This window comes from Bos javanicus, chromosome 1 (genome assembly GCF_032452875.1).
Source record: "Bos javanicus breed banteng chromosome 1, ARS-OSU_banteng_1.0, whole genome shotgun sequence".
Classification (NCBI taxonomy): Eukaryota; Metazoa; Chordata; class Mammalia; order Artiodactyla; family Bovidae; genus Bos; species Bos javanicus.
In genome coordinates this window covers 81,385,096-81,410,857 of record NC_083868.1, presented here as the reverse complement: position 1 = coordinate 81,410,857, position 25,762 = coordinate 81,385,096, and the positions used below count along the sequence as shown (strand labels likewise).

The 25,762-nt window shown below is 41.6% G+C and overlaps 1 protein-coding gene across 1 annotated transcript in view; it reads right to left on the bottom strand.

Annotated features, from left to right (window-relative positions):
- Positions 1-25,762, bottom strand: part of ETV5 (ETS variant transcription factor 5) — a 59,348-nt gene that overhangs the window by 18,687 nt on the left and 14,899 nt on the right. Inside the window, exons 6-7 of the mRNA XM_061413511.1 lie at positions 12,091-12,220; positions 10,905-11,195 (exon numbers count right to left, since the gene is read on the bottom strand). Of these exons, the coding sequence (XP_061269495.1) occupies positions 10,905-11,195; positions 12,091-12,220 (421 nt within the window). The remainder of the gene's footprint in view (positions 1-10,904; positions 11,196-12,090; positions 12,221-25,762) is intronic.

The following is a 25,762-nucleotide window of genomic DNA, read 5'->3' as shown; positions in this document are numbered from 1 at the left end:
AGAAAGTAGTTACACTGTTTAAGTAAATATAGGATGAGTATCTACTATGATTTTAGCATTGAGGATTACAAATTCAAAGTACTCATTAATGCTTGCTTCTGGATATTTCATCCTTTTCTCCAAAATTATATCACACATTTTAAACCTCATGAGTCAGGGACTGGCCCCCCCCCCAAAAAAATACTACATCATAGTTTATTTTCTGTGCATGTTTACTTCATGCACAGTCTATGTGTAGAGTTGAGCCAGATTATGTATCTGAATATATAAAACCAACTATTTGCAAATATCACTAACATTAGATTATGTTTGTTCATTGATTCATTTGCTCATCTGTAGACAGAATTAATTTTTAAAGACCAAAGAGCATTTAACCAGAAATTAACCAGTTAGAAAACATAGTTCTAAAAAAAAAAAAAAAAAGCCATATGTAACAGCAATCAAAAACAAAATCCCTAAGAAAAATCACAAAATGTGTAGGCTATACAACAAAACTTAAAACTTTTCTGAGCAACAGATCTAATTAAAGATAAAATGTTTAGGACTTGGAAAGTCCTGTTTTATACCATATGCCAAAATAAATTTTATATAAAGATTTCAATGTGAAACCATGATAGTAAACATATAGGAAGAAAAAATAATCTTGGGGGGGTGGAGGAAAAACCTTTCTATATATCATACCAATAGCAGAAATCAAGATAAACATGGGTATGTATCCTTGCATAAATTTCTATAAGTCAAACAACAGAAACAAAACCTAAGGAAAAACAAACTGCGGGAGTAATTCTGTAATAGTTAGGAAATACGAGAAATAAGACCCAAATTAAACTGAAAATCTCTAGCAGCTATAGCAATGTTCATACGGTTTGATATAAGGGCCATGCTTTGTATTCTTAGTAGCCTATAGAAAGAAATTCTTTTGCTGCAAAGCAAAAGAATAAAAGAATACAGACTGCGGTGGGGGAAATTAATAAAAGATGGACATGCCAACAGAAAAAAATGGGTAAAGAACACAAATAGGAAAATCACTAAAGAAATGCAAACAGTCATAAACAAAGTTCAACTTCATCAGTAATAAAAATAAGTCTAAAAATCAACAATGTAAGCCTATAAGGTCTTACTCTCTACTTTTAGTTTGAATCCTATCAATAGCTTGAAGCAAATAACTTGATCTGAATCAATTTGTGACATCTAAGGGCCAACAGATTTCTAAAATATCAAGATTTAAAATTTTAGTGAAGAGATTCGTGTGCAGAATAAAACGTTTTAAATCAGGGCTCGCTCTCTGAGTCTTTACTGTCTTACCAGCAGCAGTACCACAAGATCCTTTATAACCGGAAGATCCCCAAACTATTTTACATACATTTATCCTTTTATACCAAAAGCTCAGGATCTGCCTGATGAAATTACTGAAACAAGTTTTATGAACTCTAAGGATCAGGGGGTACTGAACACTGTGACAGTGGACTGGCAATCAGGAAAGCTGATTTTCAAGGTTACTGCTATTTCAGGAAAGCCTTGCACATGGTCTTCGAAGTATAAATCTGAAACTTGTGTTTAGGCTTGACATTTAGAATACAGGCACCAGCAACAGGCTGCAAACCTGATTTTGTAAAGAAAATTCTGAAGTGGGCAGGAAAGTAAAGATATTCTTTAGGCTTATTTTCATTAAAGTACCCAGAGCTTATGCCAGCAAGAACAGTAACAAGGGCACCCACTGTCCATGTTTTCTCCCCTCCTGCCTCTGCAACCTTCCTAGTACCTTCCAAGGTGACCTCCCCAAATCGCTTCCTTGATGGCTCTGAGATGGCACAGAACCAACTCTGCTCTGTAACCAGAGCCAGTGCAGCTGGCAGGCCCATCACTTCACTTCCGCTCAGAGCTCATCTTCTCACTTTCCAGAATGAAACTCTAGAGTTGGCCTAGTCCGATGCCCTCAGGAAAAGGTGCTTCCATGTGGGTACCAGCCAGCAACCTTCATCCCCTCCCTGCAGCATAACTTTAAGGATGTATGAAGCTTACAGGCCTGGCATCTGTGGAACACATTCTACAACTGGGATTGGCTTGTCCTGGTTTGTTGCAAAGGGCAGCTTAAGGGTAGGTCATAAAACCAGCATATTTGGAAGAAAGATTTCTCTCCGAGCTTGCTGCCGATAACAGCTTTTATTTGCAGAGATTAGTAAAGTAACTCAGTTTTTGTCCTCAAAATACACTCTGCACTTCAACCACTGTCCTTCATTTGAACCCCCTTCCCACAATCCTTTTGAAGTAGCTTAGAATGTGTTGTATACATAGTACAGCTACGACAGAGATGCCTGTTGTTTACTGAGGCAGGCAATCATTTTCCAAGGAGGGAAGGCTTGGTTCCTAACAGACCTCTTCCTACCCCCACTAGCCACCCTGCCCTCCACCCCCACCCGTTATCCCAACAGAGCTCAGGCCATCATGAGCTCACAGTTGGTGAGCAAAAGGACACTTCTGACTACTGAGCAAGCCTATATTCAATAGGTTACAGATTAAGGCTTTCTCAGTGCCAGTTTATTTAAAGAACCAGTTATTTATTTATTTGTCAGATTTATATAGCGCCTTTCCTCCCAAGAGCTCACCCACGCTACCAACATTTGGTTTACATTATGAAAACCGTTAGATGCTTTTTCTGCATTTCCTTTTTGGTTTCTGCTGCCAACACAGAGTAAACACAATACTTAGAGAAAAAAAGGAGAAAAGTGTGGATTCAAAGAAGGCTACACAGTGGCTTTGGGTGCCCAGTGAAGGAGTGAGCAGTTCAGAGGCCAGCTGAAATGATATGGAAAACTGGCCAAGAAACCACCACCACGTACTTAATATTCCCGTTAGAGCAAAGAAAAAATTGACAGCGAAGCAGCACAGCTCAGTAAAAGAGGCTCTGGCTGCGAAGTTGGCACATCCTGGGCTGAAATCCAATCTTTATCACTTACTGACCCAAGGTCACAGAGCTAGTTACATAACTGCTCTGAACCTCAGTTTCCTCATCAGGAAAGTAAGAACAATCAGGTTACTTGTCCCATAGATCTGTTGTAAAGGTTACCTAAAACAACCCATGTAAAAGGTCCCAGCACACTGCTAGGTTCTTAGATACCATTACTCTCAAACATCAACTATCCAACCTCCTCCCCACAGCCTGCCATAAGCTAAATTCAGAAATTATGCAAAATGGTAGGGAAGATCTTAAGGAACTGGGAGACGTTCACGCACACGAGTTCCCTTGCTATCTAGACAGCCTCTAGTCTCCTTTCTCAAAAAGAGAATGCTGATTTTTATTCCAGGTGGTACCATGCCACCCAATTTCAATTAATATTTATTTTCCTGCCATATACCAAGAGCCAGGCACTGTTGCAAAAGAAAACCCAAACACTGTCCCTAAAAGCCCACCAGAGAGCTCTGAAACAGCTCTCAGAACTTTGTGTGAGGCCTGTCAGCAATTAAACTCAAATTGGCCCATCCAAACTGTGATAGAACACAGAGATGAGAAACCAAGTATGCCTTTTAAAGGCCTAGATATTTGATTTTTCAAGATCAAATATGGAAGGTGATATAAACACAAGATCTTCCCAGGAGATTAGACGGTAAAAGTATTAGTTTTTTATGTATACAACATTAATGAGTCTAAAGATGAAAAGATTAGGGGTAGAGAACTTTACATTTTTAACACTTTAAACAAAGAGCTAAAAGTGTATAGGTAATAGTATCTATATCATTTTAGGAAGATTCCTTTAGTAGTTTTCTTTATGGAACATAAAAGTGATTTTTAAAACAAGATTGTCATGGAAGCTAACATTTGAGTACTTTCCCTATGCCAATGTGATTAAGTCACCCAATGATTCTATGTGGTAAGTATCTAGTAGTCTCCCATTTTCAGATAAAGAAACCAAAGCTTGGGAAAGTTAAATGCCTCCCTGAGGTCATACAGATAGGAAGTAGCAGAGTTGGGACTCAATTTCAGATCTGTTAATCAGTTCAACTCCAGAGCCTATATTATTCATACAATTGTTTCAATAATTGCTTTTAAATACCTTCTTGATGACATTTAAATATCATACAGTCCAGGCAGCTAGAAAACTTAAGTTTGGAAATTCAGAAATATACACTTGAAGAACTCTAGGATTGAAGAAATAATAAATACTTGAAACTGAATTTTTAAAATACCACAGGTCAGAACTTGTGGGGTATAGCTAAAGCAGGACTTGGTAGGGAGATCAAATAATCGATTACTTGTAACCAGGGTATTTTGGGGAGTAAAAAGAAAAGCTATCAGGAATTACTTTCACAAGCTATGTGACCCAGGAAAAACTGAAGGTATGGTCACCCCAGCCTTAGGAGAAATCTTATTTGGTCATGTATTTAGAGTATAAAGAAGCTACAAGTTAGCCAACCAAAGAAGCTAAAACAGAATAAACAAAAAATATAGAAAATTTCAGTAGGAGCAGAAACCAATGAAATAGAAAGTATCCAATAGAACAAGCAAATCTAGAGTTGATTTACTGAAAAGACAAGTGATATAACCTGCTAAGACTAACACAGTCTAGATAAATAGAATAAAAAATGAAAAATGGATAAACAGATGATGCTATAGAGGTTGTTAAAAGGGCACTTTTGTTCAGTTGCTCAGTCACGTCTGATTCTTTGTGACCCCATGGACTGCAGCATGCTGACATTAGGAACAGCTTTACGCCAATTTTTTTTTCTTCATTTTTAATGCACATGGGCTTAGTTGTTCTGTGGCATGTGGGATCTTCCCAGATCAGGGATCGAACCCACGTCTCTTGCATTGGCAGGCGGATTCTTTACCACTGAGCCACCAGGGAACACCATGTGCCAATTTCTAAAACTTGTGAAACAAATTCCTAGAAAAATTTGTTAAATTCACTCAACTAAACAGAAATCCAGACCAAGACCATAAAAGGTGAGGATACTGAACCAGTAATTAAAAATCTTCCCACAAAGAAAATATCAGGCCCCAATGGCTGTACTGGTAAATTCTTCCAAAATTTCAAAGAATAAAAAACCCCAATTTCACACAAGCTATTTTGGAATATATAGAAAGGAAAATATCATTACTCATCTGGTGAGAATAACCTCAATGCTAAAACCCAACAGGGATAATATAAGAAAGGGAAATTATATATCATTCTCAATCATAAATACAGATGCAGGAGTCCTAAATACATGTTGGAAAACCTAGTCCAGCAATGTATATATGATTATATATAACAAAGTTTAGTTTATCACAAGAATACAAGATTGGTTTCATATAAAATCAGTGTAATTCACCACATAGAAAAATTAAAGGAGAGCTATTCATTTGATCTCAATAGAGGCAGAAGAAGCATTTGATAAGATTCAACATGTATTCATATTAAAAAAGAAAACCAACAAAACCCAGCATTCTAGGGATAGAAGGAAATTTTCTTCAGCTTAATAAAAGGTATAACAAAAACAACCCTATTTTAAACATAAGGAAATGCAGAAAATGAGCCCTCTTAAGATGCAGAACCCTAAAAACTTCCCATACTGGAACTGTTGTTGTTTTTAGTTGCTAAGTCATGTCTGACTAGAAGTACACAACTCAGTCTGCTGAAGATTCCATTAAGCATCTATGAAACTCAGTTTCGGACACTAAAGTGAATTTGTGCTGTCACACATAACACACTGTTAACAGGAGTGCATGAAAGGGATGTGTCTGACAGGCTACAAGTGTGACTCACTGTCAGGTTCTTCCCTGTCTAAAAACTAGAAAATGTGAAGGACAAAAATGAACAATTAGGGTAGACCTGAGAGAAAGGAGAAGAGAAAAACCTGCATATATTATGTCTCTTTAGCATCTTCAGGGAATAAGTAGTTTTCTACTAAATCACAATTATAGAAAATGTAAGCTCATCCTCTAAGCTCTAAAGTTTTGATCACAACCACAGAGAGAACCTTCTCAACAGGCCATTCAGACAACAGACCCTTTCTTGATGACTCTGGGGACTGGGTTCTGACTATCAATTTCAGCGTGATAGCCTATTGCAATACTAATGCCCGTAGGGAGCATCAAGAAGTAGAGGATTTTTAAAAAGGGAATTTTTTAAAAAATTGTTGTGCGAGAACCTTCTCCAGTTGTAAGTGAGCAGGGGCTACTCTCTTGCAGTGCGTGGGCTTCTCATTTCAGGGGTTTTTCTCATTGCAGAGCACAGCCTTCTAGGCACGTGGGCTTCGGTAGTTGTGGTGCATGGGGCTGAGCTGCTCCAAGGCATGTGGGACCTCCCCAGGACCAGGGATCGAATCCATGTCCCTGCACTGGCAGGTGAATTCTTTACCATTGAGCCACCATGGAAGCCCGAAGCAGACGATTTCCCCATCAGGGTTATCTTCTTAAATTTTGCTTTTTGATTTTTTGCTTCTTGCTGTCACGTGAGTGTGCAGTGGATTTCAAAATTCCTATTGAATCGCTAAGTCGTGTCTAACTTTTTGCGATCCCATGGACTACAGTACACCAGGCTTCCCTGTTCTTCACTATCTCCCGAAGTTTGCTCAAACCCATGTCCATTGAGTTGGTGATGCTATCCACCCATCTCATCCTCTGTTTCCCCCTTCTCCTCCTGCCTTCAATTCCCCAAATTTCTAGATGCTGCATTTCTTAGAGGAATCTCTTCAGTTGAACTGCGGGGACTCAACTTGAGATGGAATGACAGTTTTTCTTTATACCATATCTGGCTAGTACTATGGGCATAACATAGGAAGATTTTTGCGCACATTGTAAACAGCACAATAAACTCCTATGAGAGTGGGAAGGTTGAATGAGAAGCAGTCCTCCTTTTCAAGGAGCAGCTGGTCTTTAAGGGTAAATGAAACATGTCTGAACATGCCAAATTACATGGCATTTTTTTCCTCTTTGGGGGGAGGAAATCACGAATATAAATCATGGCTTTCAAATACAGTATTTATCTCCTAAAGCAAATTTTGAGTTGTAAAGAATTATATACTGATTATATAAAACATTAAGAATATAACTGACTAGATTATATAGTCTTAGCAAACAATCACTGTCAATAAACACATTGAAGACAAGATATTGAGCGAAATATGGTCTAAAGAAAGGGGTATACATCATGGTTTTTAAACCTCAAAAGAACTTGTTCTACTCAATTGAAGGAACAAGGCACTCAGCAAAACAAAAAATAAAGGTGTGACAACATGGGTTTAGATAAATGATGTAGGAATTAAGTGGGATTTTGTAGTTTTAAGAGAAAGTCCTGCTAGTTTAAAGAAACAGATGGATAAAATTCAAGGTTGAAATGATTTTTCAAGGTCCCTTACTTAGCTTTTAGTACATTGTCAGCAACCCCTCTCCTGTAAGCATAACCAAAGTGGGGTACTTATGTTTTTGGTTTCTAAAGGTAGGACCTGGTATTTGGCTATGTGACTTTTAGGAAGTCCTTTAGATGCTCTGAGGTCTAATTTTTTTTTTTTAATCTGTAAGATACATTTTGTTTGTTTTTATCTTGCCTTTGTTACAGAGCTATTTAGAAAATCTCAGATAAGACTAATTTCCTTCTATCCTGCAAAATACCACATTTTTGTTATGGGGCTAATTTTGAAGTAACATTCCCTCTAACTTAAAAGCACAAGAAAAACTCCAGTTACTAACTAATCTACTCCAGTTTCAAGCAGGCATAAGTTATTAAATGTGTAGTTACTAAGCTTATCATGCTGCTGCTAAGTCACTTCAGTCGTGTCCGACTCTGTGCGACCCCATAGACGGCAGCCCACCAGGCTCCCCCGTCCCTGGGATTCTCCAGGCAAGAACACTGGAGTGGGTTGCCATTCCCTTCTCCAATGCATGAAAGTGAAAGTGAAGTCGCTCAGTCGTGTCTGACTCTTAGCAACCCCATGGACTGCAGCCTACCAGGCTCCTCCATCCATGGGATTTTCCAGGCAAGAGTACTGGAGTTTATCATACCTGACTGCAATTTCTATTGTGTTGTTAGTGGCTCAGTTGTGCCCGACTCTTTGTGAGCTTATGGACTATAGACTGCCAGGCTCCTCTGTCCATGGAATTCCCTAGGCCAGAATACTGGAGTAGGTAGCCATGCCCTCCTCCAGGGGGTCTTCCCAACCCAGGGATTGAACCTGGGTCTCCCACACCACAGGCAGATTCTTTACAGTATGAGCCAGAATTGGACTACAGATCTTAGTTTGTCTCATTTTCTGTGTGCAATCCTCTATCTACAAGCATAATCACTTGTCATGTTTTTGGTGTATTTTGCATCACACAGATATCATTATCTCAATAATAGACAAGCACAATAAGAACAAAATTGAGTACTGGGCACTTGATTCTTAGGGAAAAAAAAAAGTTGTCTAGGTGTGGGGGTAGAAGACAGGGGTACACCATGATTTCCCAAAGTACGACAGTAATATTTTCAGGTCCTGCCCCAGACCCACAACTCCATCTCTGGAGTAGAGCAAGAAGTCTACACTACTAATAATCCCCCGCTGAGGACTCCTCTAGTACACCTTCAGATCTGATAATACAGTGCTCTGGTACAGAAGCCCAAGAGCCCATGTTTGTTTGTGTTTTATCTATGCAGGCACCTGCCCTTCACCTCAGTTCTGTTAAAGATCTCAGTATCACTCTGTGTGTGGGTGAGGTCTTGATTTCAGACCCACCACTCCTAAAGGCGGAGGGGTAAGGGGAGGTGAGTGCAAGATGGAAGGCAGATTTCAGGGAGGAATTGCCCCCTAAAAGAAATATCTACTTTCTGGCTCCTGCCTTTGGATACCTGAGGACAGACACTCAAATCGCAGGGATCAAATGTCCTCCTTTCGGGAGGAGGCCGGGTAGCCTGGAGACAAAGCTACTCTATCACTGAGACTAAGGCATCCTATCTTCCAGGGATGCAGGAAGATGAATAACTACCAGCAGAATTAGTAATAGGAGATTCTCCCCCAGTTCAGTGAGCCATTGATACAACCTGTTTACACAGGCTCTTTGCACATGAAATGGATTAAGGGAAAATATGAATAAGAGATTTAACACAAAGTGATTTCCCTTTACATATGGTATAACAAATTAAAGTTGGCTAATTATTTCAAATACAAAATATATACCCCACCTCAACCCGCCTCTTCAATTACTAATCTCTGCATACAATCAGAAAAGACAGTTTAAAAACACAAAACCGAAATTATTGAAATAAAAATGGTATCCAGGCCTGCGTTCACAAACTGGCAGGCCTCAGGGGTGATTCTGCCCACAGATTTTGTTTAGTCTGCAAAGTATTACTGCTGTAATACTTTACAGCAGTAAAGTTGAATTAGTTGCCAGCTTTAAAAAACAAAAACAAAACCCCTGGAATTTCTACACTAAAATTCCAAATTTCCAAATTCTCTTAAAGAAGTACAACTGTTATTACAAGCTAGTGACTAACACACACTTTGAGGTACTTGCCTCCTTCAGATGAAGCGGCTTCCTGTGGAAACTGAGGCCCACCACTGAGCCAGCCAGTGGTCAGCCAGCCAGTCAACACTCTCTCCCCTCAGGCCCTGTATACCATTGGTGTTCACGGCCCCTGGATCAGCAGGGGGATAAACACTAACCAGACAAATTATGTGGTTCTTTATGGTGACTTTCACCGCAAAGGGGGAAGGGAACTGGAACCAGACAAGAGTACTTGCTTTTTTCTGCATTTCATCTAGAAATAGCGACCTTCAATTAAATACCAGCAGGCATCTGGGTTGGACCAGGCCAGAGGAAGATAACTTATATATTCTTCCTCTCCCCCAAGCAGAGCAAGAAAGGACAAACAATAGTCATCACCTTGTAGCCATTGGTAACCACAGATAACTACCTGCATACCTTATCACTTCATTCCAGAGGGACTGAAATAAAAAAGGCCCCCAGAATATCCTGTATTACGGGAAGGCCACAAGCACGCAAAGTTCTAGAATACCACAGATAATGAACTTCAAAGGCTGGGACCTAAGAGGTTAAGTTTGGTGCTTGCAGAGTAGATTCCTTTTACATCTTAGTTTTTCTGAGAATGAATCACTTTGGACAAGTTATTCTGATGCCTCTATTTCCTTATTAAGAATGCAGAAATACCTGGAGTGAAATCAAGATCTCTATCTCAAAAGTAGAAAATTAAAAATACAGTCCAAAAAAAAAAAAAGAAAAAAACAGTCCTCAGGTAATCCCCCTACTGTGAAAATGTATTAAAATCAAATGAGTAGTAACACCTCCGATAACTCAGCAATCTTCCCTAATACGTAAGTAAAAAGGTAATAAAGTATTAATGGGTAGCATAAATCAAGGTATGATTCTAGCAGGTGGTATCCAATGAGGAGCCAGCGAAGCTGCCCTCAGCCAAGGTCAACAGACAGGATCAACATCCTGAGCAGGTCCATCTTCCTCTGCTTCTACAATGGGGAAGAGTACCAGCCACCTCTCCCTTACCTACTTCATAAGGGTGTTGCAAGGCCTATATCCCCTCTGCAGTACCTTAGGAGCAGGGTGATACGTTGTTTAGTCGTTCAGTCGTGTCTGACTCTGTGTGACCCCATCAGGCTCCTCTGTCCATGGACTTCTCCAGGCAAGAATACTGGAGTGAGTTGCCATGCCCTCCTCCAGGGGATCTTTCTGACCCAGGGATCGAACCTAGTCTCCTGCATTGCAGGGGGATTCTTTACCACTGAGCCACCAGGGAAGCCCCAAAGTGATAATATAAACAGGTCATATTCATATTATTAGTAGTCTTACCTCAAAACATGCCTCAGTGAAATGAGAGCTTTATAGGTACCTGGCAAATGACTACTACTTCCCCTCGCCCTGGGAGATAGAGGGGTGGGAGGAGGTGGTAAAGGAAGCCCAGATCAGCACCCACCTCTGTTCTGATGGATACTGGTTTTCAGGCATCATCTTTGGCATCTGCAAGGGCTGATGTGGCGGCCGGGGGACCGCAAAGGTTTGCTGCTGTGGTCCAGGTTCCGGAAGCGAATGAGGGGTGGGGGTGGGGCCCACACCTGGGACTGGGCCAGCTGCAGGGGCATGTGCCGCCGAGGTGGGCAGAGTTGCCTGAGGTGGGGGAAATAGGGAATTCTGATGGGTGGGAGACAGCGGGGTGGTAGGAGGGGTTAATGGCTTGAACCCAGAGGGAGGCTTCCTATCATAGGCACTGTAAACAGAAAAAGAGAAGGAACCATTTAGCCGCAATGAAGCCATTAGCGTGGTCACCAGGTCCAGCAGAACTCGAGGTTGCAGCCCACGGTTGCCAGGAAATGACAGCATTAACATAGTTAAATTGCTGGCAGCCCCGAGGGAATATTTGTACCTCTGAAAAGTGACAAGCACACTGCGTCACAGGGACTTGTTTAACACTTCTAGTGATTCTTCTCAAAGATAATTTTAGCCTCAGCTTCCGGTTTCCTTTTTCCCCTTTTCTAAAAGAATTCTCCATGTATGCGCGTGCAGGGGTGGATGGATGAGGGGAGAAATTAGGTCCTGGGGGAGTTTTCTGGCCCCCTCTCCCAAGAATTCCAGGGTTCCCAGGAACAAGAACCTTTGAATTTTCTGCTGTAACATCACTTAACAAAGCTTCTCCTCCCCTTTTCAGGCAGATCTATGTTTATCTTCTAGAGCAAAGAATGATTTAAAATTAAAGCTTCATTCCTGGGGCTTGGATATTCTTAAGTAAAGGGCACTGGCATGGGGATTTTCTTCATATATTCTGATGTGAAGATTACTTCTTTGGTGCTTAAAGTTCACATTAACATATGATAGACATGAAGGAGCATATAGTCCCTCCCTTGAAGCCACAGATCAAATAGCCCAGCATTCAGGGTTCTTTCCCTTGGGAGGGCTCAGGGCCCCATGAAATCAGTCCCCTGCAGGGCTGATTTAACAGTTCTGCACGTTACATGCACACAAAGCCCATTTGGACTGGCTACAGCTAGAGGATCATTATACTGCCACCAGAGACGGGTGCGCTACACTGAGCGTCTGCTGAATAATACTGGAAACAATCAACGAGCCGGCCACTTCCTGGCCAGCCTTTCTCTGGCTCCACTTACCAATAGTTGTAGAGGCACTTTTCTCCATAATTAGCACCGAGAGCCTGCTCGTGGCTACAGGACGACAGCTCAGAGGAGGGGCTGTGCAGCTCCCGTTTGATCTTGGTTGGAGGTGGGGCATGAAGCACCACTGAAATCAGAAGAGGGATGAGGGGAGGGACAGAGAGGACAGTGATTAACAGGGAGCACAATGCTTCCTTCTGCAAACCCTATACTAGCTGATTGTTCTTGGAACTCATGTCCAGTCACACGCCAGAGGAAGCCAAACACTTAACACAGAGCCTTCCATCTAAAACCAATGAAAAGTTCTTTAAAGTCAGAAATCATCATCTGACACTTTAAATTAGCCAAGGTTCCCCACCCCCACCCCCACCCCCACCCCCGCAAACTTTTTCTATGTTGGGTCCACTGCCTGGAGGCTCTGAAGCCCTTAAAGATCCTGTAGGTGATGGTGCTTCAAGAAAAACACAGGTGTGATAAGAATGCCAAGGATTGCAGACAAGAACAATTCTGTTTCGGAAAAGGACAAAACACCCAAAAATATACTGGTAGACATTACACGTTAGCTTATCTAAGGCTTCAAATTGCCATGGCAAAAAAAAAAAAAAAATAGAGGCGTATATACAAATGAAATATGACTTAAAAAATATGATTTTAAAGTCCTTCCTCAAGCAACTGTAAATATCAGCTCTGAGTAAGAAATACCCAATCTTTAGGGGCACTTCAAAAACTTTTAAATTTTATATTGGAGTACAGCAGATTCACAACATTGTGATCATTTCAAGCGCACAGCAAAGGGACTCAGCCATACATATACAGGCATCCATTCTCCCCCAACTTCCCTCCCATCCAGACTGCCACATAACATTGAGCAGACTTCCCTGTGCTACACAGTAGGTCCTTATTGGTTATCCACTTAAAATACAGCAGTGTGTACACGTCAATCTCAAATTTTCAAAAGCAAAGGAATACAACGATGGACCCCAAACCACAAATGAGGAGAGGCTAGCTGCATACGGGAGGCCTGGAAAACCTCCATGCTTGTGTCTGCTTCATGCCTTTCCAGTGCCCTACCAGGAAGGGCAGGCGCTCATAACCAATCCTTTCACAGATGGTGCCAATTACTCTTCCTAAATTGATAGTATACAGAGCTGCTGCTTTGTATGGAAGTCGATCGAACATTCCATATGTGATGCTGAGACAGCAGAGGAGTTAAGTTTTTCAAATGTATCTAGGAGCTAACTCATTTTAAAGAGGGTGCTTTACCCAAAGTAGAAGGGCAAACTCTTAGAAGACGCTGTACTGTAAGGATTGTCTTCTGGCTATGGGAGGGAGAGGGAAAGGAACGAGTTAAGCTTCTCTACCGGCTGTTATCCACTGGATTGCAGTTCTCATTAAATGGCTAACAGTGCTTAGTGCTCTGGTGACCACCGAATTTTTCTGTTGCACTCAATGTTTACTCCTGAGCCATCTTCCAGAAGCTTAGTTTTCTTAGTGATTTATATTAGGTAGAATTAGTGAAATGACAATTCTTTTCTAAGACTGAACAATCTTTCTGCCAACTGGTTTCTCAGGTGCTTCCTCCAACCCTGAATTCTGGACTCAGAAGTGAACAAATGAGACTGAAGACTTGATCACAGATGACAAGTTTATAAAAGCAAAGTCCTGCCAGTGACTGACTGGCAAGGGCAGGTTTTCATAATTCCTTTCCTACAAAACGCCAACTGCTTTTCCCAAACACACAAAATAAGTTCGGAACTGGCAGATTATATTTAGAAGTCATTAGAGTCTCTCTCGTGATTTTTTTGATGGTGACATCATGGCAGCCAACCCTCAATTGCTATCAAATGTTTTCAGACATTCAGACACAGAAAATGGCTAAGCTTGCTCTTGTTAGAATGTTGTTGGTAAACGAGAGGGAGAGTCGGGTATGCAGGGGATGTTCTAGTTCTCGGCACTGCTCCTGGGTCATTGCTTCTCCTCTTACCAGTCTTCTGTCATAAAAGTTTTGGACTGGTGATGATGCCCCAACATAAGCAGCAGTTACATGTCCTAGAAAGTACTTTTCTGACTTTATTTTAAGAAAATCATTTATAATCACTGTTTCTCTAAGTTTGGAGAGTAAACAGCAATAGCATTGTTCAATTTTCTCATTTCAGGCTTCAGAAATGTTTTGACATTTTCACGGTATTATAAAAGTTATCAGTTCTACTGACAAGATTAATACCAGAGGGTAAACCAAAGTTTTCCAGAAAGCAAACTTTTATAATGTTTTCAGAAATACCATATACCCATTTTGAAAGTCTTAAGTTTTGGCTAACTCTGATATCTGTGGGCGCTCAGTTGTGTCTGACTCTTTGAGGCCCCATGGACTATATAGCCCACGAGGTGCCTCGGCCCACGGAATTCTCCAGGCAAGAATATTGGAATGGGTTGTCATTCTCTTCTCCAGAGGATCTTCCCAACCCAGGGAAGAAACCCACGTTTCTTGCATCTCCTGCACTGGCAGGTGGATTCTTTACCACTAGTGCCACCTGGGAAGCCCGATTCTGATGTCTTAATTTCCTCACATCTACATGGCACTCCTAGTGTGTACCACACCATTTGGGCTCTACATTATATGGTACCTTCTCTCATACCATAACTGTCCTATACCTGGAATCTTATGTTCTCTATCCAAAGGAGGAGTTCAAGAAGTAAATGAGTGCTGTGGTTTGAATTGTTGTAACCTCCCAAATTCATACGCTGAAATTCTAATGTCCTATGTGATATTAGGGGGAGGGGCCTTTGGGAGATGATTAGATCACGAGGGCAGAGGTGTCTGAGGACACAAGTCAATGAAGGGGAGCCCTCACCCAGCCATGTCGGCACCATGATCTCAAACTTCTAGCTTCCAGAACAGTGAGAAATAAATTTCTGTTGTCTATTAGCTCCCCAGTCTGTAGTATACTTGTTTAGTCACTAAGTTGCATCTGACTCTCTGCGCCCCCATGGACTGTAGCACGCCAGGTTTCATTACCTCCTGGAGTTTGCTCAAACTCATGTCTATTGAGTCAGTGATGCTATCCAACCACCTCATCCTCTGCTGTCGTCTTCTCCTTTTGCCTTCAAATTCCCCCTTCAAGCTCTACTAAGATTCAGGGGTTATATTTCAAATTAATTTTTAAAATTTGATGGCAGGGTCCACATTTACCTTTGAAGGCTAGACATGATGTTAGTCATATTTTTTTTCCCCTTGGGAGTCAACCATTCGAAGGAGGGAGAAGAGAGTGCAATGTGGCAGGAATGAGATTTGGAAGTTTCACAGATAATGGACAGGAAAGCCAACAGGGGGCCGTTTGAGGGGTAAGGAAGGATGCTCAGTCTCCACAGAGAGGTTGCTGGGTCAGAGGATGTATGAAAGAGCCTGATAGTCATATGCATGTGTTTTAAGTAGGAAAGTAGAAGCCCAAGGAATGCTCGTAACTTTTAACCTGTTCCCTCTTTGTAAAATGAGATATATGATGCTGGCTTGAGAAGGTTGGACTGTGAAGAAGGCTGAGCGCCGAAGAATTGATGCTTTTGAACTGTGGTGTTGGAGAAGACTCTTGAGAGTCCCTTGGACTTCAAGGAGATCCAACCAGTCCATTCTGAAGGAGACCAGCCCTGGGATTTCTTTGGAAGGAATGATGCTAAAGCTGAAACTCCAGTACTTTGGCCACCTCATGCGAAGAGCTGACTCATTGGAAAAGACTCTGATGCTGGGAGGGATTGGGGGCAAGAGGAGAAGGGGACGACAGAGGATGAGATGGCTGGATGGCATCACTGACTCGATGGACGTGAGTCTGAGTGAACTCTGGGAGTTGGTGATGGACAGGGAGGCCTGGCGTGCTGGGATTCATGGGGTCGCAAAGAGTCAGACACGATTGAGCAGCTGATCTGATCTGATCTGAGAAATAGAGAAAATGGCACAGCATCTTGCAGATGGTGCTATGATGTTGTATAATCATACACTATGGTTTCAAAAATAGAGTACTTACCTTCACACAGGTGACTTACTAAACCATGACAGAGACTGAGGACTATAAACCATGGCAATGAATCACAATTAAAAGAGGAGCATGAACTCCTGAAGAAGTTTAAGAAAAAAAAAAAGCTGTTTGACTATTTGAATTGATAAACATTTTCTACAACAGAAAACTTGAGTTTAATTAAGCTCAGTTACAGAAGATGGACCCATAAAGCCAATGATGTCCTATGAACAATTTCTGGCAAATATGGGCCACCTTCCTTATTGTAAAGATTTCTTTCATTCATTCATCCATTGATTCATTTGTTGAGCATCTTCCATGGGTCAGGTTCCTGAAGGTGCTAGGGATATGCTGGTAAACAAAACAGACATGGTGGTCCTTTTCCTCATGGCATGCATAATTTAGTGAGGGATCTGACTTCTAGCATCTTCCGATAAATGTAATTAGAGTTGGACTAGAGTCTATCTGATAGTCCACTTAATTTAGGCCTTTACAGTTATGGATAAGGACCCTGAGGACCAAAGGAGTTGAAGGAATGGCTTGAGGTCTTGAAGCTGCTGATACTGGAGAGGAAAGGAAGGAAGAGCGCCCCCAACTGTCATCTCAGTCATCTACCACATTGGCAGAAATGGGCGACACTGCACTCACCCACTATGTTCATCAAAAAGAGGACATAAACCCTGTTTTCAATGAAAACAACAAAAATACCACATTACACCTTATTAAGAGAAAGTGTTCTAGAACAAAAGAACAATGGATAACTAATACCTCTGGAAAAGAACCAGGTAGACCAAGAAAGAGGCAACCAGACGGATCCCTTATCATTGGCCCTGGCTAGTTTACTTAACATTATTTTATCCAATCTTCCGAACCCAGTGAGAAAGCTGCTTTCATTGTCTCCATTTTAGAGATAAGAAAAATCAAGGCTCAAAAGGTAATCTGCCAAAGTCTCATAGCTCTCAGTGGTCAGTATACCCATCAGTTGTCAGTCATTCCATTATATTGCCTCCCAAATGGAACCTGAGCAAAAAGGACTAAATCAAAAAGGGATTAGAACAAATAGGGAAAGAGATGGAGAAAGAAGACAACTGCAGAGAAGCAGAGGAATGCTCTTTGCCAGTTCTCGGGGTCTGTATCCTCGAGTACTCTACTCTCCAGCTGCTGACATGCCTGACACATCTGAAGCCACTCAAGGACTTACACTTTCTCCTGTCTCTAGGTCCCCAAAACGCTCAGGTTCCCTCCCTCACTCCTACTAGCAACAAACATCTCTTGATTCTAGTTGTTTCTACTTCTTAGTCCTTGCCTCCCGTCCTAGTATTCCATCTAATGAGATCTCATTCCCCCTTCTATTGTCCAGCTAATCAAAATCTTTCCAGATAGCTGAAGGCACTGTGGAAGACCTGGCATCTACAGCCAGTCATTGACCAGTCAGATGCCACACTGTTGCTGTGGATACCCTCATGCACCCCCAAATGCCCCGCCCCTCCTGAAGCTGTTGCTTGACAATTCCCTCCTAAATGCCACCTCTGAGACAAGAACACTGTGAGCGGGCTCTCTGGACCTCTACTTGACTATCAGAACTCTGTTAAGGATCCATACACAAATGAGAGTCTCCACTTGTCAGGGGTAGGAAAGACGGGTTGGCTGGCTGATAAGATATGTCTACATCTGTGGGCATGCACTACAAAGTACAATGTGTTGCTCTGTAGACCACCATAACACCATTTAAAATTTAGATAGGATGTTCACAAATCAACCAACTTAATTTCATAGTTCCTTTTCTTACTAGGAAACTCCTTAGAAGATTTTTCTATCTGACACCATGATCAAAAATCAAGCCTGATCCTAGCCAGTGTAGTAAGTTAAGAAAAATGAATAAAAGGAAAAAAGAGAAGGAAAAATACCTCAATCACTTATTGCCAAGTGGGTACATAGAAAATATGAAAGTATCCACCAAGTATGAGAATCAATAAGCTAACTTACCAAGATCATTGGCTACAAGGCAAGTACATAAAAAGAATGACTTACATACATAGTAACCTAAACAATGTGAAATTAAAGAAATACATTTAAAATAGCAACAGATAGCATCAAATACCCAGGAACACATCTAATACCTAGGAACACATCTAATAAAAGACATGCAAGGTAGCTAAACTGAACTATAAAACCCCGAGGAAAATCAAAGAATTCTAAATAAATAGAAGAATACATCAGTTCACAGGCTGGAAGGCTTGATACTATAAAGATATTAATTCTTCTCAAATTTATCTATAGGCTCAATATCAAACAAAATCTCAGTTCAGTTCAGTCTCTCAGTCATGTCCGACTCTGCAACCCCATGAATCCCAGCACGCCAGGCCTCCCTGTCCATCACCAACTCCCGGAGTTCACTCAGACTCACGTCCACTGAGTCAGTGATGCCATCCAGCCATCTCATCCTCTGTCGTCCCCTTCTCCTCCTGCCCTCAATCCCTCCCAGCATCAGAGACTTTTCCAATGAGTCAACTCTTCGCATGAGGTGGCCAAAGTACTGGAGTTTCAGCTTTAGCATCATTCCTTCCAAAGAAATCCCAGGGCTGGTCTCCTTCAGAATGGACCGGTTGGATCTCCTTGCAGTCCAAGGGACTCTCAAGAGTCTTCTCCAACACCACAGTTCAAAAGCATCAGTTCTTCGGCACTCAGCTTTCTTCACAGTCCAACTCTCACATCCATACATGACCACTGGAAAAACCATAGCCTTGACTAGATGGACCTTTGTTGGCAAAGTAATGTCTCTGCTTTTCAATATGTTATCTAGGTTGGTCATAACTTTTCTTCCAAGGAGTAAGCGTCTTTTAATTTCATGGCTGCAGTCACCACAAAATCTCAGTACTCAGAAATGAGAATGAAGAAATTACAATCAAGCTTTAACAGGGAGTCTCACAAAAACCAAAAAAGCCAGATACTACATGACCCCATTTACAATAATATTCAAAAGGAAACAAAATTATTCTATGGTGTTTCAAGTCAGGATGGCGGTTACTCCTGTCTCTAGGGGTGATGCCTCTTTAGGGGGTACATAGAGTTTCCTCACTCTCATAAATTCTAGGTCTTGATCTAAATGCCTGTATCATTTGTGAAAATTTATCAAGCTACTCTTGTCACGCATTATTTCAGTTGTTTCTATTTAAACAAACAGCCCTGGGACTTCCCTGGTGGCCCGGTGGTCAGGACTCCACACTACATTTGATCCCTACATGCCTTGGGGCCCGGCCCCCAAAAAAGGCAGCTCCTGTCCTGGTCAAACAGCACCACTGAGTTAACACTAAGATTTCTTCAAGCTTTAGAAAATCTTTCTTCGGTGATGGTGCAGAAGCAGCCTTTCAAGAAATAACCCAATTGTTTCAAAATAGAAATAAGTAGACAAACTAACCCATTCAAGAGAAATAATAATTCCCTCTGACAAAATCTGTTTCCTGCCCACAAGTACAGGCCTGTGGCTTCTGTCCAAGGCAGCTACGATGCCAGTGCTGGCAGTGAACTTCACTATTTCAGCGCAGAGGAGCAAAACAAAGGAAAACACTTTTGTTGAATGTTACGATAAATGACAGTTGGAGTCAAAAGGAATTTTTTCAGAAAGACAAAAACCACCTTGTCTAATAAGCCTTTCCTTTGGTGCCTCATGATCGTCAAAGTTTCAATTTGCCACAGCCTTTGTTGTGAATACATACAGCATTTTTGTAATAGATACTGAATGTTAAAGAAACTGCCAATCAGTTATAGTGCGGTCTGACCGGGGAGAGACTAAGCCAGTCCTGCGTCTTTGGCTTCACACAGAGGCCTCCTTCTCTTAGGTGTTGCTGTTAAGGTTTTGTTTTGGGGTTTTCCTCTCCACCTTCTTCAGTTTCATTTTCATTACCTTCATCTAGAGCAGACTCATCTGTCCCAAATCAGCATGCAGGCCTGACCTCAGGGCAGACCTTATTTGGTTACGCCTGACAGCCATGATCTTACTGTACATGGAAGGTTGTGTCTCATGATGCAAGTTGACCAGAACACCAACATCTGCCTCCACATGGCACGTCTTGCGGCTATGCCCCAGTGCCAGCCCATGTCTCCAGAGCCTCTCATAGCGCTTGTAAACAAACGTGGTGTGGATGTACATGGCCATGGTTGAGAGACTTTTCAGGATTCCCAGAGCCATAATCCTACAAAGAAGCTTCATCCCTCAGCTTACTGCTCTTTCTGCCACCAGCGGTGGGTCACTGTTCCTTTCTCAGACCACTACCACCTCACCTCCTTCTCCGTAAGGAATACGTACTGTGTAGTTCCAAGAATGGTGGCAGGGGGAGCCCAAGACACCTGCCTGTACTGCTCTTTGGTTGTGGCGGCGAGTAGAATGCCAGGAAAGAAGACAGAGGGACATGTCAATTTAAAAATGATGTTGGCAAAATAGAGCATGTGTGGTCTCTACTCCCCTGATTACTCCTAACTTGTCAGGGTGCCACTGGCAAAGACGAGAGGGGGCTTTAAGTCACTAGATGTGGTGTCCCTTGAGTTCTGCACACAAAGAAACCCCAAAAGACCTACTTTCCAACATACTGCTGACTTTCCTTAGTCCTGGCCTTCCTTGGACAAACTCTGAGACAAAGCATAGTCAGCCAGTTAGTAAGAAAAGGATAGACAGGCTGAGGTTTATTTAAGTTCTACCATATTACTGGAAGTTGGAAATCAGTCTTTATTTTAGTTTTCTACTACTTTGTGTAGATTAGAAACCATTTCAAACATAAAACATATTCCTAATCTTGGTATTTCTTGTAATTGCTATAGCAAATGACAAGGACAGGCCATAATTCCCTGTTCTGGGAACCAAAAGAGGTTCAAGGGAGATTAAGTGGACAGGTTCTGGCACTTAAAAAATATCTGGAAAAATATCTGGATGCCTTTTGGATTTCTAAACCAAATAAGAGACATGCTCAAACCCGTTTGAATGGATGGTTAGCACTGTTTCTGCCTGGCAACAGTTTCCAAAAATAAAAATTTGAAATGTTATCAAATTTAGGGGCACAAGTTCCAAAAATAGAATTGGTGGAGATATGGGGGACTGCCATTTTCTCTAATATCTGACAGTGCTAACCTTTGTAAGCATAAATTAAAAAATTGAATGTAGCAAAAATCATCCATAAATAGTAAAAAATCAACTATTTAGTAAGCTGTGCTAAAAACTGTAAGTCCCTCAAAAGCCTTCTCTTCAAATGTGCACAAACCTCTCCATTTGACTCACTCAGTTCTTTCACCACTGTTTTAAGGTCAACAAAATAACATGGATATGAGGTGAGAAAACCCACAACATAGGGAATTTCCATGCCTAAGGTCAGCATTTCTGTATATTTGTGTTTCTACATATCCTTTAAATATGTACCCTAAAAAGTCAACTACAAAATAGCTGGCAAGGACTCTTCAAAAAAAAACAAAAACACAAAACAGTCAGTGTTACTGGGGGGAGGAGGGCAAGGTGGGCAGATTCTTGTCTGATATAAGAGATGTAACAATAAGCTTGATGTACAATTCTTAAATTCTAGATCAAAAACAATATTGATATCAGTTATAAAAGACAGCTGGGAAATTCTGAGTATTACTGAATAAAAGTTAATTTTCTTAGACTATGTAGAAGAATGTCCTCAGTCTTTTGAGATGCACACTGAAGTATCTGGGGGTGAAATGTGATAAAGCTTGCAACTTTCCAATAACTTGGGAAGAATATATAGAGAAATGAAGTAAATGCAGCAATATGTCTTGAAAAAAAAAATCAATAAAATGGCTATTATATCATCTCCTCTGAGATACTTGGAGAAAAAACCCTATCTTACGGTTGACTGAACAGGTCAGCAGACGTGCTAACAATTTCAAAACCATGCCCTTACACACGAAGGAAGTCACCCCTGGCCTATTACCAAACCTGAAGAAGACCGTCCTGTTTATCTGTACCTTTTACCATGTTTGGATAATACAGCCCCAGGAATCTAAAATTACACAAGGACAAATGTTGTCATACTCTAACATCTAAGCCAGTGGTTCTCAAATATTTTTTTGGCCCTGGCCCACTTAGAAAGGAGAAGGGAACACCTGAGAGGGAAAAATAAACTGCCACTGTTATCACCATGACGACTGTCCATGCCACCTCTACAGCTGCTGGGTAAAAAGACCGCAATTACACAAGTACAAAACAGTAACAAAAGTAAAATCAACCAGTAGTTTCGTATACACATTAATAACACATTCAACAGGAACTAAAACAGAAGCTCAACTCAAGATCACAAAGCATTTTTGGAAAAAATAAAATAGAGAATGCCCACTCCTTGTGAATGTACGTGCATAACAGGTTTAGAACACAACCAGAAGACAGGACAGCTCAGATTCCATCCCCGGAGTCCTCAGGAGGGCAGCCTGCAGCCATCACCAACCTGTGCTGGTGACAGAAGGAATGCAAGTTCTCTTCCCCAGTGTTCTCCTTCATGTTTCCTTCTAAGCAGCTGGTTTGGTTCCTTCTGCCCAAAGAGGTTAAGCACGGCCAGGGCCCAGAGAGGAGGTTGGGATTGGGTGACCTGGTCTTTTGGGGCCCTGAGCACCTGGGGGTGGGGAGAAAGGCACAAGAGTTTCTGGGGGCTCCAACTGGCCCAACCTAGCTTATTAGGATAAGTGATCAGAAAAGGGTGGAGCTTAAGACCTAAATTGTGTTAAGTTTGTTGGCTTAGAGAATCCTCTGTGCATTTGTCTTGGGAATCAAGAATGGCAGCAGGACTCTGGGCTGGAAACAAGGCTCTCCATATAACTCATGGGAAATATGACAAACGTCTGGTGCAGGCAACACCTGGGTGAGCAGACCACATCGAGGGGCTGAGATTTCCGGGTAGGTTCATTCTGAATCTCAAACAGCAAGAACAGCTATATTTGTCCTGGGCAAAGTCCTACATGGAGAAAGCAAGGTTTCTGTTCTGGGATAGAATTTAGTATCAGTAGGTATAGAAACGGAGAAGGCAATGGTACCCCACTCCAGTACTCTTGCCTGGAAAATCCCACGGATGGAGGAGCCTGGTAGGCTGCAGTCCATGGGGTCGCTGAGAGTCGGACACAACTGAGCAACTTCACTTTCACTTTTCACTTTCATGCACTGGAGAAGGAAATGGCAACCCACTCCAGTGTTCTTGCCAGAAGAATCCCAGGGACGGGGGAACCTGGTGGGCTGCCAGACGTCTATGGGGTCGCACAGAGTCGGACACGACTGAAGCGACTTAGCAGCAGCAGCAGCAGGTATAGAAAAAGATCTCTTCATGATTGTCACAGCAATAGTATTCAAGATTTTAAGTAATCTGTTTTCCATCATACTAATAAATTTACATAGTTTAAGAAATCAAATAGAACTACAAGGTTTATGGTGAGTAACAATAATATTCAGGGTTTTAGACTAGAGATTAATCATGGTGGTAGGGAATTATGGTGTTGATTATTCCAGTTTATTACTTCCTTGTTTCTCAGTGAGGACCAAAGGACTGGATATTAATTACCCTCGTGGTATATCTCAGGGCCCTAGGGTAAAGAATCAATCCTGAAGTAGCAGAATTCATCAATTAACAACTATAGAAGTCCTCCCTATATGGCCAATACCATCTTCTGTACAATAAATAACACAAGAGCCAAATTAGAAACTGATAAAGCTAGTTCCTAGAACATCTGGTGTCAGGAATCAGATTTCTTCCACGCTGCGGGAAAAACCTACAGTCAGCATAAGACAGGCTTCGGGAATTGGGGTGTGGACAAAAAAACCCAACAAAACCACTCTACTTTTCATGATTTAGAGCTAGAAATTTGGGGTAATATGGGTCAGCTTGAGAAAAATGTCTTTGAACTTATTATCGTGGTATGGACTACGGGAAAAGGCTATCAGATCCCAACAAATAGGGTCAGAATTACACAGTATTGGAACAGAAACAACCCAAGAGCAAGATTTGAATCTTGACAACTCTGCATGAAGATGGCTAGGGAATACCAGAGCGAAATAATAACCTGCAGAAGCAGAGCTAGGTCTTGCTACAGTGGAAAAAGAGGTGAGGGCAGAAGACACTTCTCTTACTCATAAGAGTAAATAAGGTTATACCAAGTATCAATACTTGGAAATTCTAGGGCAGGAACCTTTGGGGGAATATAAGTCCAGGAATACTTTGTTGGTGAGTTTATATAAAAAATGATAGGCACTTACTTGAAAGATGGTATGCATTGGGAATTTGGGATTAATGCATGTGTGTGTGTATGCATGAGTAGTCTCTCAGTCGTGTCTGACTCTTTGCGACCCCATGGACTGTAGCTGCCAGGCTCCTCTGTCCATGGGATTCTCCAGGCAAGAATACTGAAGTAGCTTGCCATTTCCGCCTCCAGGGGAATCTTCTCAACCCAGGGAACAAACCTGAGTCTCCCGCATTGCAGGTAGATTCTTTACCTGCTAAGCCACTGGGGAAACTGAGGATTGGGTGTGTATATACTGCTATATTTAAGATAGATAACCAACAAGAACCTACCATATAGCACAGGGAACTCTGTTCAGTATTCTGTAATAAGCTAAATGGGAAAAGAATTTTAAAAAGAATAGATACATGTATATGTATAACTGAATCCCTCCGCTGTACACCTGAAACTAACATTACATTGTTAGTCAATTATGCTCCAATATAAAATAAAAAGTTTTTAACACAGGTATGGAGACTGTCTCCAGAGAGACCCCTATCAGTTCACAAATGGGATGGGCAGAAAAACAGGGTTAGCAGGGACATGAGATTACTTCAGAATTCTGAAAATGGAAACCTAGAGGTCTTGAATACAAGTTTAGAAATGAAAGGGAGAAAAAGGAGCTCAAAAAGAAAAAAATGGCCCAACTTTGAAAAGGTATAAATAGCATCAGTAGAGAGCAGTATCTGAAACTCCTGAGAGGTCACCTGCAAAGGCAGTGGAATTTCTCCCGGAAGACGGGAATTAAGGGTTATTGATAGAATGTCTCCCACCTGGGTTTTAAATCAGACAACAGAATTGATACCACGAAGAAGTTAAAACCATGCTCTGTAAGCCCCTCTTCCATTTTGTTTACCAGGGATGACCCTAAATCTCTGCTATGGACTCAAGCTGACAAGAGTGATACGGGTCTAGGTTGTGTCCTAGCCAAGTACTGGGCTTGCCAAACGCTGCTGTCTCTGGGGGAAAGGCTTCACATGGGGTTGGCTTCAATGACAAGAAGCTGCGATGCTCATACTGGCTCTGGAGAGTAACATGCTGCCAACTTGTGTTTGGGCGGGACTGGTGTTACGGTATTTTATGCTCTTACTGTTCCCTGGAATGTAAAATATATGACAACATATTAGTATCTTGGAGATATTAGATATTAATATATTGGAGTTCTCAATGGAGAACTCCAGCTCTGAAGATACCAAAGCTCTAGCTTCAGGAGCCCCCAGGTTGTAGCTTCTGTTAGACCTCCAAACAAAGCCCTGCGGCTAGGGTAAAAGCAGGAAAAGATTAAGTGGCAGTTTTACTTATAAAGGGATTTTAATTTCTCTGTGGAAAAGAGGAACTGACTGGACAAGGGGGTTATACTTTATAGGAAAGGGCTTTATTGGGGGCATTTTTACTAG